The 17,546-nt window shown below is 44.9% G+C and overlaps 1 protein-coding gene across 1 annotated transcript in view; it reads right to left on the bottom strand.

The window, feature by feature from the left end:
- TRPC3 (transient receptor potential cation channel subfamily C member 3) overlaps positions 1-17,546 on the bottom strand; it is a 92,278-nt gene that overhangs the window by 27,682 nt on the left and 47,050 nt on the right. The window contains exons 5-7 of the mRNA XM_069104877.1: positions 13,512-13,728; positions 5,914-6,147; positions 132-396 (exon numbers count right to left, since the gene is read on the bottom strand). Of these exons, the coding sequence (XP_068960978.1) occupies positions 132-396; positions 5,914-6,147; positions 13,512-13,728 (716 nt within the window). The remainder of the gene's footprint in view (positions 1-131; positions 397-5,913; positions 6,148-13,511; positions 13,729-17,546) is intronic.

Below are 17,546 nucleotides of genomic sequence, written 5' to 3'. Positions count from 1 at the left end.
AGTATTTATACAATAGATTTGCAGTTTTACATGCAATCTCCTTTTTAAAAAAAATTATACTATGTTATGGAAATGTTTGTATTATTCCACATATTAAAATTTAAATTAAATAAAAATGAAGTCTTACTTACGTGGTAAAAGCAGGGTTGACTTTGGCCCCCAGGTAGTAGGAATACAGTATGAACATGCCAATCATAAATGCCAGGAACACCATAATGAAGAGGACCATGAACTTGAAGATGTCCTTCACAGTCCTGCCCAGAGAAATCTGCAGGGGACCGAAGCTTTCATTGGCCGGCAGGATGTAGGCGATCCGGGAGAAGCTGAGCACAACGGCTATTGCATAGAGGCCTTCGGATATGATCTGAGGATCAGAGGGGAGCCATTTATCTCTAGCTGGAGAGGGGAAAAAGAGGTTTAAAAGAGAGGTTCCCATTGATCGGAGTCCGCTCGCCAGCAGCGTCCACTGTGACAGGCGCTATTTATCCTGTGGCTGTTGTCGGAACAATCACTCCCCTCTTTCCACCCTTCCTTTTCACTCAGATTTCAATTAAATGTTTTTTTCAATAGGGGCGGAACAGTCATAAAAGCATGTGTTGTCTTTTCCAACTGGGAGAAGACAAAATTAAATACTGAAGGGGAAGAGAAAGGGGGAAAATCCCTCTGACAGGCTGGGAGAAAATCATGTCAAAACAACTGAAATGGACTCAATTTTCCCCATGCCACTGGGTAAAGAAGACTGGCTGACATCTCTGTATCAATTGGAGGTTTGGTTTTTTTTTTACACACTTAGGTTGCTTGAGCCTAAGGTGACCTTCCATCTCCCTCTGGATCTAAGTACTGATTTTGGTAGGTAAGCTCCCCGAGGGCAGGCACCAATGCTTTTGTCTTTGTGTACTCAGCACTGTGCCTGGCATATGGCACTAAATGCTTCCTGATTTGTCTCACAACATTCCCAGTGACCTTGTCACCAGCATTCTCCCCAGTTTACAGCTGAAGAAATGGAAATGGTGGGATTCTAAGCCAGAACTTCTTTATTCTATTACACCATCATAGAGCCAGAGTTACAAGGAAACTTCTGTCTAACAGTGTTCAGGGAACCAAGTTGTCTGAGCACAATCATCTAGAAGAAAATGCCCCACTCTGCCCAAGAGAGATTGGAGACTCCACCCAGCTCAGACTGCACAGGGTCACTGGCTAGCAAGTGCAATGAAGGGCACAGGCTTTTATGTGTGGCATATATAATGAGTCTCAGCGCTTTTCAGTTATAGCTCATGCACCTGCACATTCCCCAAGATTCCCCAGGTTCTTTTCATAAAGCTACCTTAAAGTCAAACGTAAGCAGCATCTAATTCTGTAGGATAATAATGGCTTGCGTTGATATAGCTAAGTTTCACAAAGCCCTTTTTATCCATGGTCTCATTTGATCCTCGAAATCATTCTGAGGGAGGTGCGATTATTATCCTCATTTCACAGACTGGAAACTGAGGCTCAGAGGTAGTAGGGGACTTGCTCATTTGTGGTTTCTGAGCCCAGGATTTGATCTCCAGGTCATCCCGACACTGGTGCTCTTACTCGCTGTGCTACCTGGCTGCCCCAAGACTTTAATTTCAAGATTTGAGGATTCTGGTTCCAGAGTCGGAGCCAAACCCCTGAGAAGGAATTGCTATTGGAGGGAGGAAGGAATTTCCCTCTTAATTTTCTAACCAACCCTCACCTTTGACCACGTCATCAGAGAACACTGACCAATAACCAAGAAAATAACCAGCTAAGATCAGAGAAAGCAGACCCAAAGGAAATACCACATCCAGCCAAGAACAGAATGAACACTAAACAAACTGATAGAGAAATTCAGTCACTGTTTCAAGAAACAAGACCCCTTGTACCAGAGGAAAATGTCAGTTCTGGACTCAAGAAAGGACTTCCAGGGCACAAACACAAGGAATGATGAGCTACCCTTTTGTCACGCAGATAGCTAAGTGTGTGCCTCAACATCATTGTAGTCCCAAGTTTAAGTCTGCTCTTCCCACGGACCTGGGTATATCTGTTAGGGTACACCCCATGGTGAGGAGGTATAAGGGAATGTTTTGTACCACTGTTCTCACTATTCCCTTTAGTGGATACTTTTACTAAAATCGTATTCAATCTATAACGTGGAGCACACCAGTGGGGGCTTCTGAACAACAGAACTAGAAACCCTTATCTTAGAAAGCTGACTAGTAGCTAAAGAACTGTAAACTAAGAGAATTGTAAATGGAAACAACCCTAAGGCTTCATCTTATGCCTAACAACCTGGGAAAGATGACAAAACACAAGAATAGCTGATGCTGAAGGAGCTGTGGAGAGACAGGCACACTGATGCAATGTTGGTGAAACTGGTCTAACCAGTCTGGACATCTGGGTCCAAAAAAAGGCAATATTCCACAAATCTCATAAAGAACCAAAAGAAATAAGGAGTCAGAGGAGAAGGGGGGAAGGATACCATATAAAAAATAATGTCTAGGTTTGTAAAAAATTGCCAGCCAAACAACTGTGGCAAGAGATTGTTTCGATAAAGCTTCATAATTCTCATGGCTATATTAGGAGGAATCATAGAGCTTGAGTAAGCAGTGGATGAGAGGTCTATGGAATGCAAGTTGAATTAGTTGATAAACATATATGGCTTCAAAAGTGACTTAGCTTATTCATATTTTTCTGACACTGTGGCAGAGTGCAGGCAGGTGATGAATAGTCTGTACTCAGGAGCTGGCTTAGCTAAATTCATAAATGCTCAACTCACAGAGTCACAAAATCTCAGAGTTAGCAGGGACTTAGAAGTCAGCCAGTCTAACACATAACCGACCAAGAATTTCTACTACAATGCACGCAACATGTGTTCACCCAGCTTTTTCTGGGGGCATCTCCTTCTGTGTGGGGGAATATGGCAGCTCATTCTAATTCTGGGTAGTGGGTGATTTAAGACCTGTGGGTAACTGAGATGGCCCAGGATGCAGTGGGGGACCCAGGCCTTTCCAAGCTCAGGTCTTTAACAGGCCTCAGTGTGACTGAGGCAAAGCCGATTCAGTGACTGAGACTTAATTAGAATTGAGGCAGAAAGAGGCCTCTTTAATTAGTCAACATGGTGATTATCCTTACCTGTCAGGAGGGAGACGGGAAGTTTTATGTATTGAGTTTATACTTTTACATAACCACCCAAGGTTGACTTGTGCATGATCACAAAGTTAGCATGTTTCAAAGGAAATAGCGGGACCTCAGTCACCTTGCCTTCACTAAGGCTGCACTGACCATCACAGCTCTAACAACAAAATGGAAAGGGGGCTTTGCTTTTCCTTTTTTATGTCTGTTCTTTTTTTTTAATTTTGTATTTATTTCACCTACATGTAAAACATCTTTTAACAATTTTTTTTTAAATTTAAGATTCCCTTCTTCCTTTACCTTCCTTGAAAAGAAAAAAAATGAAAAGAGCCATCCCTAGACTCACTTCTTAAAGAGGCCTATTCACTGAATGGGTGTTACCTCACTCTTGAAAGGGCTTAGCTCAAAAGGGCCAGGGTCTCCCATTGCATCCTGAGCTATCTCCAGGCATCCTGATGAATAACTGACCACTGAACCCAGATGGCTCTGGAGGAGAAGGTGAGGCTGGTGACTTTGCCCAGCCCTCCTTCCTTCTAATCAGAGTCAACTGTAAGTCACGTCATCATTTCCCTGAGGCCACGTCCTCTTTGAGAAGGAAGGGCAAACACAACGATGCTTGTGAAGGCCAGCAATCTGAAATAGGCTCCACATGTGCCGTCATATATTTCCACATTAGCCATGTGGGGAAAGAAGCCCAGACCAAAGGCAGAAGACTTTCCCCAACAGCAAACCAAAGTCAGTTTTCCAGAAACTCCATCTGTTCCTTCTAGTTCTGCCCTCAGAGGGCAAGCAAGCAGCAATCACAGCTCCCACTGACACAGCCCGCTGTAAGGTTGGCAAAGCCCTTGACATAAGCGCCCCCCACTGGTCATCACAACAACCCTCAGAGCTAAGCGTTGGCATCCCCGTTGTTGCTGTTGTGGTTGTGGTTCAGTTCTGTCTGACTCTCTGTGACCCCATTTGGGGGTTTTCTTGCAGAGATACTGGAGTGGTTTGCTGTCTCCTTCTCCAGCTCATTTTACAGCTGAGGAAACTGAGGCAAATAGAGCTAAGTGACTTACCCAGGGTCACACAGCTAGTAAGTCTCTGAGGCTGGATTTGAACTCGGGAAGATGAGTACTCTTGACTCCAGGCCCAGGGCTCTGTGCATTATGGTGCCATCTAGCTGCCCATTATTCCCATTTTACAGATGAGAAAATTGAATCAGAAAGAGGTTTAAATTACCCCTTACAAGATACCCTTTTGCCACGCAGGCATTCAAATGTGTGTCCCAAGTTTAAATCTTCTCTTCATATGGACCTGGGTGTAACTGTCAGGGAGTGTGTCCCACATCTGGGGGGTATAAGAGAATGCCACACAGTCAGCTAAATGCCTGAGGCTGGACTCAGATTTTCCTGACTCAGGGTCCAGAGTTCTAGCCACTGTGCCCTTTAGAGACCTGTTAAGAATAAATCTTATCCCTCTTCCATATTAAAGGGCACCACCACCTCATTCCACAAAAACATATGCACACACACTCACACATACACACATACACCCATGCACAAACACCCACCCACACCCCCATACCCACGCACACACACAAACACATGCTCACATACAAACACACACCCATGCACCCATGCACACACACCCATGCACACACAAACACTACCCACATACAAACACACACACATGCACCACACCCACACACCCCTGCACACACACAAACACATGCTCACATACAAACACACACTCACACACACCCATGCACCCATGCACCCACAGACACACACAGACACCCCCCACACACACACACACACTCACCCCTCCCACATACACACACTCTCTGTCACATACACACTCACGCTCACTCCCCTTACCCCTACCCACCATCCTCACTAACAAACTGCCCACAAGGTGATGAACTGGGGATGGGAGGAGCAGCATCTCAGAACAGACCACGGGGCTGAGTAATGGGTGGAAAGGGCCTGGCAGCGGGCTTTAGGAAACCTGAGTTCCAGTCCTGGCTCTGCCTTTCTCAGCTTTGCAAACCCTGGGAGAGCCGCATCTGCTCTCTGAGCTTCCCTCTTCTCTGTAAAATGAGGCAGACCTTCCAGCCTCCTTTCTGAACGTAAATACCTCAGAAACCTAGGTGTGGGCTGTGAGATGGGAGATGGTGTGGTACGGGGGCAGAATGCTGGACATGGGGGCAGCGAGGTGGAGGTATGGATAAAGCATGGTCAGGAAGACCTGAGTTCAAACCCTGCCTCGGACACTTACTAGCTGTGTGACCTGGGTAAGTCACCTCATTTTCTTCATCTGTAAAATGGAGAAACTAGTAACACCTTAACCCCAGGGTTGTTGTGAGGACCAAATAAGATAACACATATGTGATATGTGTATGTATGTATATAAAATTTCCATGGGCCTCAGTTTCCCCCCTGATAAAATGAGAACGGTAGAACGATATGCCCCTAGAGATAGGCAGAAGGGGTCCCCTCTAGCTCTCGAGCTATGATCCTATGCATTTTCGCATTGCTTTATTTTGGGTTTGTTTGTGGTGGATGGTCTGGATGTGTGATTTTGTGACTAGAGACGTCCCCTTATGGAACAGTCCTTCACTGATTCTGATCGCCAGCTCCTTTGTAACTGACAGTCTTCAAGTTCCCCGGGGGCACTGAAAGCTTAGGGATGTGCCAGGATGTGGCTGAGGCAGGAGCACCCAGGCCTTCCAGACTTCCTTGTCTCCTCCCATATCAGAAAACTTCTAAAGGTTATTTTCAATGGGTAACTCACCGTAAGTGAAATACTGTATCTCTGGGGGCAGCGTGACTTCACTGAGGTCGCTCTGTTCGATGTAACTGTCCACGTACCGCTGGGCTTTGGTGGCCTGAAGAAAGGCCAGAAAGCGGGCTGTGAAGGCCGCGATGAAGATGGAGAGCATCCCGAAATCAAGCACGTTCCACAGCTGCACGATGTATTCCCTCGGCCCCTCCAGCCAGAGCTCCTTACATTCTGACCACATCATCCCTGTGGGACCGACCAGACAAGAGACACCATCAGGGCCCCCACCCAGACAGCTCAGGCCCACTGCTCATCGCGGCCACTCCCAGCGCAGGCCCACTGCTCATGGCCACTCCGACGGACAGGAAGCTTGAAAAGGCACCGGGTGCAGCTCCCAGCTCAGGCCCCAGAGACCAAGGCTTTATCTTCAAGGAACTGATATTCAAATAGCTAGTCATGTTGAAACACCAGGGAAAGGTAAATGGAAAAGGTGGAAACTGACTGAAAATAATCCACCCCAGGGGCAGCTAAGTGGCACAGTGGACAGAGCACTGGCCCTGGAGTCAGGAAGACCTACGTTCAAATGTGGTCTCAGACACTTACTAGCTGTGTGACCCTGGGCAAGTCACTTAACTCAGAGGAAGGAGAAAGAGAAGGAAAAGGAGGAGGAGGAAAAGGTGAAGGAGAAGGAAGAGGAGGAGGAAGAGGAAAAAGAGGAGAAGGAACAGGAGAAGGAGGAGGAGGAGAAAAGAAAAAAGAAAGTACTCCATCCCCCAATAGGTAGGATTGGTAATATCCAAACTCTAGCTACTCGAAGAGGCCCTAGAAACAGGGATGCTGTAACATGCCAGGTATTCAGAGGCAGTTTGGTGTAGGGCAGGCATTAGACACAAGAAGGAACAGGTTTAAGTCCTGCCATATTAACTGTGAGACCCTAGGCAAGTCACTTAACCCCTCAGTGTCCCCAGGCAACTTTCTAAGACTGTAAGTTGCCAATCTTCATTCATGGAAGGACAGAGTTTCCACACATGGAATTCCCAATGCCCCTGAAATCCCAGATCCAGACTCCACCCAAACCTGAAATATTATTGTCCCCATTTTACAGATGAGAGAACTGTGGGACTCAGAGAGTTGAGGTTAATGAGTTTGCATTTAACTCAGAGCTGTCAGGTGTGACAGGCAGCATCTGAATCTAATTCTACCTGACTTCCTCTTAGAGGAAACATTTAAACTTTTTCCTCACTTCTTAGGCAGGATTTGAACTCAAACCTTGTTTTCCTGTCTACTGTTCTATTCACTATGACATACTACCTCAAAAAATGTCTAAGAGTAGAGGACCAATGAATTAAATTCAGTTGTTTTTAGTCACATCCAGTTATATCCAACTCTTTGTGACCCCATTTAGGGACTTCTTGGCAAAGATATTGGAGCAGTTTTCCATTTCCTTCTTCAGGTCATTTTACAGATGTGGAAACTGAGGCAAATAGGGTTAAGTGACTTGCCCAGGGTCACACAGCTATTAGGTGTCTGAGGCTGGATTTGAACTCAGGAAGATGAGTCTTCTTGACTTCAGGCCTGGCGCTCTGTCCACTGTGCCACCCAGCTGCTCCCCCGGCTTCCTAATTATTGTCGAAGGAAATACCATCCTCTCAATCCCTCAGGCTCACAACCTAGGTGTCACCCCTGACTCCTTACCCCCATGTCCAAACTGTTTCCAAGGCCTGTCAATTTTACCTTTGCAACACCTTCTCTTTTATGACCCTACTACCCCTGCGGTGCAAGCCCCCGCCACCTTGTGCCTCGACTACTGCAATATACTATGGTAGGTCTGCCTGCCCCAAGTCTCTCTCCACCACACTCCATTCTTCATTCTGCCACCAAAGTGATTTTCCTCAAGTGCAGGTCTGATGGTGTCACCCCCACCCCCACCTCAGCTCCCTATTGCCTCCTGAATCAAATACAGAATCCTCTGCTTGGCATTCAAAGCCCTTCAGAGTCTGCCCCCTCCTACCTTTCTAGCGTTCCTACACCTTACCCCCCAACATGTGTTCTCTGATACAGTGACACTTCTCTCCTGGCTGTTCCCCCCATAAGACGCTCCATCTCTCACCTCTGGGCATTTTGTCTGGCTGTCCCCCATCCCTGTGAGGCTCTCCTTTCTCATCTCTGCTTCCTGGTTTCTCTGGCTTCCTTTATGTTCCAACTGAAATCCCATCATCTATAGGACCCTCTCAATTCTAGTGCCTTCCCCTGTTAATTATTTCCTGTTTATCCTGTGTATAGCTTCTTTGTACATAGGTATTTGCTTGTTGTCTTCCCCATTAGATTGTAAGATCCTTGAGGGCAGACACTGCTTTTTGCCTCTTTTTTTTGTATCCTCAGAGTTCAGTATAGTGCTTGGTACATAGTAGGGCTGAACAAATGTTTGTTGACTGACAACTAAGGATGGCAAACATTCTTACTCTTAAAAATGCTCAACCCCCAAGTCTCACTCCCCTAACTTCAGCTTCAGTAGCAGGGTGGCTTCACCTGTATGTATTAATAACTCACATGAGAGAACTGATTATTTTCTCTTGTATTAATAACCAATTATTGAAGCATGACCAACATTTCCCCCCTGTTCTAATTCATCGTCTAGAAATCAATCAGTGTGGGAAGTGTTGGGCAAAGACTTATCCAGCCTAAGACCTAATCAGACAGCAAAAGAAATTCTAAACTAAAGCTAATGGGAGGATTCCTTCTCGTTGTATTTACTCGGACAGGTCTTAGGACATATGGAATCCCCCTTTTGTCACAGGTGATAATGTAAATTGATCAGTCTCTTTGACCAAGATTTGGGTACCAGCAATGATGGAGTGCTTGGGTGCTTGTGCTTGGACCCCACTTCCAAGATCACGTTTCTCCCTAGCTTCCAAACACTATGCCTGACAGTTTTCTCCCCAGCCCAAGGACACTATGCCTAACAATTACTCACGAATGAGCACCAATAAAACAAACTCTCTTCCCCTGTCACAAGAACAAGCTGACCTCTGAAGAAATTCTCTTGCAAAAACAGGACTATCTTGTAACCACAGAATTATCATACATTGATTCCCAAAGTTATCAGATTCAATCCAGAGGTCAAGTTATAAACATCAACTGTCAAAGCTGTCTTGCTACAGATGCTACAGACCCAAAAGTACACCCCTGAGAAAGCTGTTCCCCTGTTTCCAGTAGTGAACGAGGCCTGTAACCAAGGCTGTAAGTCATCACCTAATCAGCATATCTGTCAAATAATCTACTACTTTTCCTATTTAAACTTTAGCATCATTCCTGTTAAGTTGCATGTTCCTTAAAGAGCTCTGCCCGCCATACTGGTGTTACAGTAAACTTTTGCCAACTTGATTTGGAAGAATGTTTGGGTCCACGAATTCATTCCAGACAACCCCATCCAGTTCTCCAGTCTTTGGGGTGTCCCTTAACCTCTGAAACTGCATCAGAAAGACCTTCATAGTAACAGAGCCCACCTCTCATTATAACATTCATTCTCTCACTAATTGTTAACCAATCAGAATTGACTGCCACCTTCAGTTACACCTGCTCTTCTAAGGGCATAGAAATTGTGAGCCTACTGCCATGGGGGGATCTTTGGCATTTGAGAGCACCGCTGACTTCTTTTTATTAACAAACACACTAGCCTTATTAATAAAATGATTAAATAACCCAGAAACTACGTCTCTCAAACTTTTTAAATGTCACGAACATTTTCTTAGAGTGTTAAGATTTATAAAGCACTTCCCCACAACCCTGTGACAAAATTAGTGCATCACTCCCACTTTACAGATGAGTAAACTGAGGCTCAGAAAGACACCACATATTTCCTGTGATCACAAAGCTAGTCACTATCAGAGCCCACACATGAGTCTCCTGATTCAAAGACCAGTCCTCTTTCCATGTTGCTTCCCTATAAAGTCCTCAGTTTCGCGAATGACATGCAATGGCACTCACGATCCCTGAAGCCTAGCTGAGCAGACCAATGAGTCACAACAGGCATTGGCATGGGCCGCTCTGGTTGCAGCTTCGGGCGCTGGTTGCTATTTTCAGGTCTATGGCTTGACCTAATAGAGCCACCTCATTTCTCATTATTAGAAGCTATGCAGGACTGTCTGGAAGTTTACAATAACCCATTTCTCATTTGTTCCACTCTTCAAGGTCAGGTGGTTTTTCTCCTTGCCAAGGCCAGCCCATCCTGTTTCCTCCAGGAGCTGGCCCTTTTTTTGATCATTTTCTGCCTCTCTCATTTTCACTCTGTATCTACAAGCCCCTTCCCTGCTGACTAAAATCGTCCTTGGCTTTCTCTCGTCCTACAAACACACAAACAAAAAAAGAAATCCAATAAACCCACACTTCACTTGGGTCAAAGAACCTGTCTTTGAAGAAACTCACATGATCATCAACCACATGAAAACACGTTCCAACTCCCTAAAAGTCAGAGGAATCGGGTTTTATTACACACCTTATAAGTGGGCCAGCTGATAAAGGGTGGCACAGAAGGTTCAAGAATGATCCTGATGCTGCAGGCTGCATGGGTGTCAACTGCACCCACAATCACGCCAAACCACACCCCATCTCATCCCCTTCTACTTGACTCTACCTTGTTTCATTTCTCTCCCTAATTAATCACTTAGCTCTGAGCTCCCTCCTTTGCCTCTAGCTTAAAAATATCACCTTAAATAAACTAGAAAAATCTCTTTTTCCATAAACTTAGTAGCTTAAAACTGTACCAAGACTTTTGGGCCACCTTCTAAGTATACACGCCCCTGATCTTTTAGGTTTAAATAAATGACAGCATTACTGGCTATATAATTTCTTAACAATGTAACAGACAATGAAACAAAGACGCAGATAACTGTTTACCATGTATCACCTAAAAGAACGATCACAGCCAAAGTCACTTCTAACTATCTCTGCTATGGCTGATGTCTCCGTTCTAGCTGCCTCATAAGGCAGCTCCCTCCATAGCAACTTCAGTCTCTCAGGAACACTCTCTACACAAAAGACTGCTTCCTCCCCAAAAGAGTCAAGCTTAGTCTCTCAGAAAAGTTCTCTTAGCAGTCTTTTCTCTCTGTACCTCAGAGAGGATCGTAGGTAACTCTCTGGAATAAAAAATTAAACTCCTTCCATCTCTAACTTTCAGAGATCAACATTGTCTCTCTTCGGTTTTCTTTTTGGAGGGAGGAAGGCAGGGCAATTGGAGTTAAGTGACTTGCCCAAGGTCACAAGGCTAGTAAGTGTTGAGGGTCTGAGGCCAAATTTGAACTCAGGTCCTCCTGACTTCAGGGCCAGTGCTCTTTTCACTGCACCACCTAGCCGCCCCAACATTGTCTCTTAAAGGCACAGTTAGCAGTATACTCTGTAGGATGGGCATCAAAGCTACTGTCACAAAGCCTGGGATTCCCTCCTATGTCAAGTCAGATATGGAGAGGCTGTGGGTAGTGAGGCACCCAAATACACTGCTCATATATTCTGAATTGATGAGAAACAATCAGAGAGAAGTCAGAAAGCCATTTATATCCTTTGACCTCAAAGATATTTTTTTAAAGGCAAAAATAAAACTTAAAACAACAAAACCTTTCACTTGAACTGCCATCCCCTCAAGCTGTCATGCGGTCACTTCTCCCTTTCACTGCAACAAGCCTAGAAAAGTAGTCATCTCTCTCTGCTGCAACTTCTTATACCAGTTTCTTCTGTCCCAATCTCTTATAATATGGCTTCCAGCCCTGCCACCCTACCTCCCTGCACCCTGCTGCCCTGCCACCCTACCTCCCTGCACCCTGCTGCCCTGCCACCCTACCTCCCTGTGCCCTGCCTCCATACCACCCTGCCACCCTATCGCCCTCTGCCCTACTGCCCTGACACCCTACCACCTACTGAAACTGCTCTAAGGGTAGCAATGATCTCCAATGACATGATGCCCAGATCCATTCCAGCAGAGAATGATGCCAAATGCCTGGTGGACATCTCCACCCAGATAGCCCATCAAACAATGGGCCAAGACGGACCTCACTTTCCTCCCTAAATCCAGCTCCCTTCAAACTCCTATTTGCTTTGAGGGGAAAACATCCTTCTAGTCATCCAGATCTGTAACCTCAGAGTTAGCATTCAGGCCTCCTTTACCCTCATCCTTTAGGCCCAATCAATTGACTCTACCTCCCCAACAGGTTATATCTGTGCCCTTCTCTCTACTTACACAACCACACCCTTGTCTAGGCTGTTACAGCTTTTTGTCCAGGCTACTTACTGCAATGTAATACCTTGTAACTGATCTTCCTATCTCCAGCCTTCCCCTGCCCAATTCATCCTTTTATCTCTCCTCTCTTTATTTCCTTCTCTCTCTCTCTCTCTCTCTCTCTCTCTCTCTCTCTCTCTCTCTCTGTCTGTCTCTCTGTCTCTCGCCTCCTCTCCCTCTCTGTTTCTCCCTGTCTCTCTGTCTCTATCTCTGTCTCTCTCTCCCCCTTGTCTTTTTCAAGGCTCAGCTCAGGTGCTACTTTCCTGTTTGTTTGTTTGTTTGTTTGTTTAATATGGTTTCCCTCTTTGAATTATCTCATGTGTACTTGCTTGAGTATGTGTCTTATTCACCTTAACAACCACCCAACAAAGGAAGCTCCATGAAGGTGGTGAATGCCATGTTTCTATCTCTAGTCAATCAATCCATCAACAAGCGTGTGTCTACACTCTAGGGAATGATGCTAAATGTTCACCTTGAGGACCTAGAAGGCCACATGTGGCCTCAAGGCTGCAGGTTCCCCACTCCTGCACTAGACACAAAGAAACTGCATGCAGGCTACATGGAACTGGAGAGAACAAGAATAGTTCTGTGCACAAGGGGGCTCTGAGCTAAGTCTTGAAGGGAGCCAAGGTAACTAAGAGATGGAGGTGAAGGGGAAGAGCATTCGAGGCAGAGGGCACGGCCAGTGCAAAGGCATGGAGTAGAGAATGTCTGCTTGCTTATCTCTGCATCTGTAGTCCTAGCTCAGTCCTCTGCACCCAGCAGGAGTTCAGGCTTGTCACAATAAATAGAGGTGAATAAGTAGTAAGCAGTGTGGTAGAGTGGGAGAAGTGGGGTGTTTGCAAGCAGGACACTGTAGCTGTAAGTTGGCATGTGTGGAAAGGGATGAGGTATAAGAAGGCTGGAAAAGCAGGAAGGAGTCAGGTTATGAAGGGCATTACAGGCTAAGCAAAGAATCTTATGTTCAATCCTAGGAGCCACTGATGTTCACTGAGCAGGGGTGATATGGTTAGACTTACACATTAGTAAAATCACCCTGACAGCTGAGGGGAAAATGGATTGGTTCCACCATAGATGCTTGTTAGCTGTGTGGATTTTAACCTGTTGGTGCCTTGATTTCCCTATCTGCAAAATAAGAGGCTCAACCTCCATAGCCCCTCCATCTATGATCCAGTGATCTTTGCCCCTCTCTATGAATCACTGGCATCACTGCCCTTTTGTAGTCTGACCCAGTTTCTAAAGGTGGGGACCATTATTTTCAGCAGCAAATGAAGCAGATACTCTGTCCTCCCCTCACGACTTCCCAGAGCAGAGGGAGCTGAATGGAGAATCACACACTTACCGAGAACCCAGACCATGATGAGCATCTCAGTCCAGGTGAACCGGGTTGTTTTCACCCTGAAGATCTGCTTTGGGTAGTCGATGACCGTGATGTTTGGCAGCGTCGTAATGCCCTCAAACCTGTCGGAGGCGTTAAATACCAGCAGGCACAGGAAAATGATGAAGGAAGCAGCGTGGGCCACAAATTTCATGAACGGGCTTCGCAGGATTTTCCCCAGCTACCACATGCAAGACAAAAGGTTGGTTTGTTTTTTTAATTTCACTTGAGAAAATCAGGTTCCCACTTGCAGAAGACATTCCCCGGAAAATGTGTGCTTGCTTGTCTTTGCATTCACAGCCCTAGCCCAGCCCCCTGCACACAGCAGGAGTTGTTAAAGGCTTGTTGCATTAAATAGAGCTGAATAATTAATTAATAAGCAGTGTGGCACAGTGGATAGAGTGCCAGACTAGAGTGGTCCAAAGGCCTGGCTGCAAAACCTCCCTCAGAAGCTTGCTGCCTTTAGGAATGTTTTCTCATTCGATACTCACCACAATCCTGGGAGGTTGGTGCTATTATTATCATTCCTCTTTTATAGTTGAGGAAACTGAGGCAGATAGAGGTTAGGTGACTTGCCCAGGGTCACACAGCTAGGAACTGTCTGAGGCAGGATGTGAACTCAGGTCTTTCTGGCTCCAAGCCCACCACCCTTTGCTCTATGGTGCCCCCAGTGGCTTCTAACAGACAAGGGAGACCTGCCTAGGGCAGCATAGGCCTCTAGCCACTCTTGTACCAGGTCACATCCCTAGGATGCCCCTGCTTGGCCTTTTTTCAACCTTAGGTCCATCTGTAAGAAAGGACATGAAAGGATGATGTCAACAACAGTGACGATAGCAACCACAGGAAGGCAGAGAACGGAGTTCGAATCTCACCTCAGTTACTGCCTGACGGTGTGACCTTGGGCAAGTCCCCTTCCTTCTCTGAACCTGTTCCTCCCTGTAAAACGAGGGGACTAGAGTGTCTCTGAGCTCCTTTCCAGTCCTAAGTCTATAATCATAAGATCTCAATAGTCCTAGTTATCATTTTATAGTACTTTAAAGTTTTCAAAGAGCTTATCTCTCTTGAGTCTCACCACGATCTATGAGATAAATTATGTTCTATTATTAACCCTGTTTTATTTTATTTTATTTTTGCTTTTTGGAGGGCAATTTAGGGTTAAATGACTTGCCCAAGGTCACACGGCTAATTTTTGTGTTAAGTGTCTGAGGCCGGATTTGAACTCAGGTCCTCCTGACTCCAGGGCCAGTGAGCTATTTACTATTTATTTATTTACTATTTACTATTTATTTACTATTTACCTAGCTGCCCCAATTAACCCCATTTTATAGATTAGTAAAATGAGGCTGAGAATAAAGTGACTTGCCTAGGGTCACACAGCTCAGTGTCTACAAGTCTTACTATGTCCATTTTACAGATAAGAAGACTGAGGCTCAGGCAGGTTCAGTTACTTGCCCATGTTCATGCAGCTAGTAAGTTCACTGGTAGCGTCCCTTCCAGCTCAAAGTCCTGATTCTATGAAGCCCCTCCAAAAATATTTCAGGAAAGAGTGTGGAATAACCAGTTGACAGCTGTGCCTACCACAACAGAAAATAGCCATGATGAGTCAATTTCTTAAAAAAGTCTGGGAGAAGTACCGCCCTCACCCCCATTCTTAGGATACGATCTGCTCCAGGCTGGTCACCAACGTCAGCTCTCCCAGCTTTTAGTGCAGTGCCCTCACGTGGTAAGTGCCTAATAAACGTTTCTCAGCTGATTGCTCCAATGCTGAGGATGTCTGCATCACAAAGGGACTGTAGAACTCGCCTAGCAGACTAAAAAGAATTTCTGATTCATTTCCACCACATTTACTTTTGCACTTTTTGGAACTTAGGAAACGGAGATTCAGCTACAGCTACAAAAACCCCAAATCAAGGTCTAATGAGTATCTGTATCATATTCAGTCACTGGCTCAATGGTGGCAGAAGCTGGTCTGCTCTCCTCTCACAGGATAACTCATAATAGCTAACACTGACTCTCGATTTTGCAAAGTGCCTTACAGGTATTACCTGGTCCACAATAACGTGTGATGTAGGTGCTGCTATGGTTCCCTTTTTACAGATAAGAAAACTGAGTCTGAGAGAGTTTAGGGTCATATAGCAAGAAAGTGTCTGAGGCAACATTTAAACCCATATCTTTTTTGACTCTGAAGTTAGTAGACTATTTATGATGATACCTTACTGTTAATCTCTAGCTTACCTCTAGCAAGGAAACAAGCATTTATTAAATACTTTTATGTGCCTGTGCCTAACATTGTGCCAGGACATCCTCAGTATGTGACTAGACCATTCTCAAAAAGTTTCTATGAAGGGGAGGCTAGGTAGCACAGTGAATAGAGCACTGGCTCTGGAGTCAGAAGGACCTGAGTTCAAATCTGACCTCAGATACTTAACACTTACTAGCTGTGTGACCTTGGGCAAGTAATTTAACCCCAAATGCCTTGCCCTCCCCCCTCCAAAAAAGCAAAACAAAAATGTTTCTTTGAGAAAGGAAACAATAAGACACTAAAGCTGGCTTGGAATAAAGATGAAAATATCTTTTTATCTAGTCCTTTCCTGAGATTCCCCTTTTCCCCATCCCTGTTATTAGACTCTCTCCTACCTGCAATTATTTTATATTTACCTACTTATGCTCCTGGTATGTCCACCCCACCCCAGTAGAGTGTAAGCTCTTTGAGGGCAGGCTTTTTTTAAAAAATTGCATCTGTAGCACAGTACTGTAGGCATTATAGGTGTTTAATAAAGGTTTGTTAAATTGAATTACCCCGGTAAGGGGAGAAAAGGTATGGTGTGGTAACCCACAGAACAGTCCAATTTATTGTAATGGAGAGCTGAATCTGAGAAAATGGAAACAGGAGCATAGATTTGGAGCTTGAGGGGGCCTCAGAGGCCAGTCAGGTCCACTATCTCATTTTACAGAAGAGGAAATTAAGGCACAGAAAGACCAAGTGACCTGTCAGGATCACACAGGCAGAATTTGAACTGAGGTCTTCCCTGCAGTGGGCTGGAGCCAATTTGCACTAGCTGAGCTGATTGTTAAATTTTCAGGGTGAGCATTTAAACCTCAAAAATGGCAAATGCCACAAATCAAGACTTGATTTACCATTTTGTTGACTGTTTAGGCTTAAGAAAGTGATGGACAAAATGTTCATAAAGTAAATGAAACTTAACAGTGAGTCATAGGCATATCCCCCCCCCCAAAAGCTGGTTGTTAAACATTTACCAGCACACCCCTTGGTTTTCTTGACTACAGTCCCTACACTCTATCTATGTGCTCTCTCATGAAAGTACTTGATACTTAAGCTTATAGTTATATGAAAGTTTCTTCTGCACCTTCAAAACCACACTTCATAAAGTATCCTAAAAGGTTCATGTGTTGGTGACTTTTTTTCCAGAAGATACTATCAGATGTTGAGGAAGAAGTCACAAATAATGTTCCTGTGCCCCAAGGAGTCTTTTTGAGCAAGACATAGGAACACTTGCTGAGTTTTCGTTCTTTTTTCTCCAAGTAAATTCCACAATTTCCTTTCTGGGACTTCCCTCTACAACCCCTCTTTTATGAAAAAAAAAAGATAGGAAAAGAAAAGAGTTTTATTCTCCATCTGACCTTAAAAATTATTGAGGCTTATATAAGCAGTTAGGTGGTGCAATGGATAGAGTCCTGGGCCTGCAGTTAGAAAGACCTGAGTTCAAATCTAGTCTTGGATGCTAGCTGTGTGACCCTGGGAATGTCACTTCACCTCTGTTTGTTTGCCTGTTTCCTCAAATGTAAAATAGAGATTAGGATAGCACCTACCTCCCAGGGTTGTAGTGAGGATTAAATGAAATTATATTTATAAAGTGTCTCACAAACCTCAAAGCTCCATATAAATGTTAGTGGTTGTCATTATCATCATTGTCGTCACCATCACCACCATCACCACCATCATCATCATCACCATCACCACCATCACCACCATCACCA

Source organism: Petaurus breviceps, unplaced genomic scaffold (assembly GCF_028583685.1).
Source record: "Petaurus breviceps papuanus isolate PSGF00001 unplaced genomic scaffold, PetGlider_PUasm1.0 689, whole genome shotgun sequence".
NCBI lineage: Eukaryota > Metazoa > Chordata > Mammalia > Diprotodontia > Petauridae > Petaurus > Petaurus breviceps.
The sequence above is the reverse complement of the archived record's forward strand: the minus strand, read 5'-3'. Positions and strand labels throughout refer to the sequence as shown.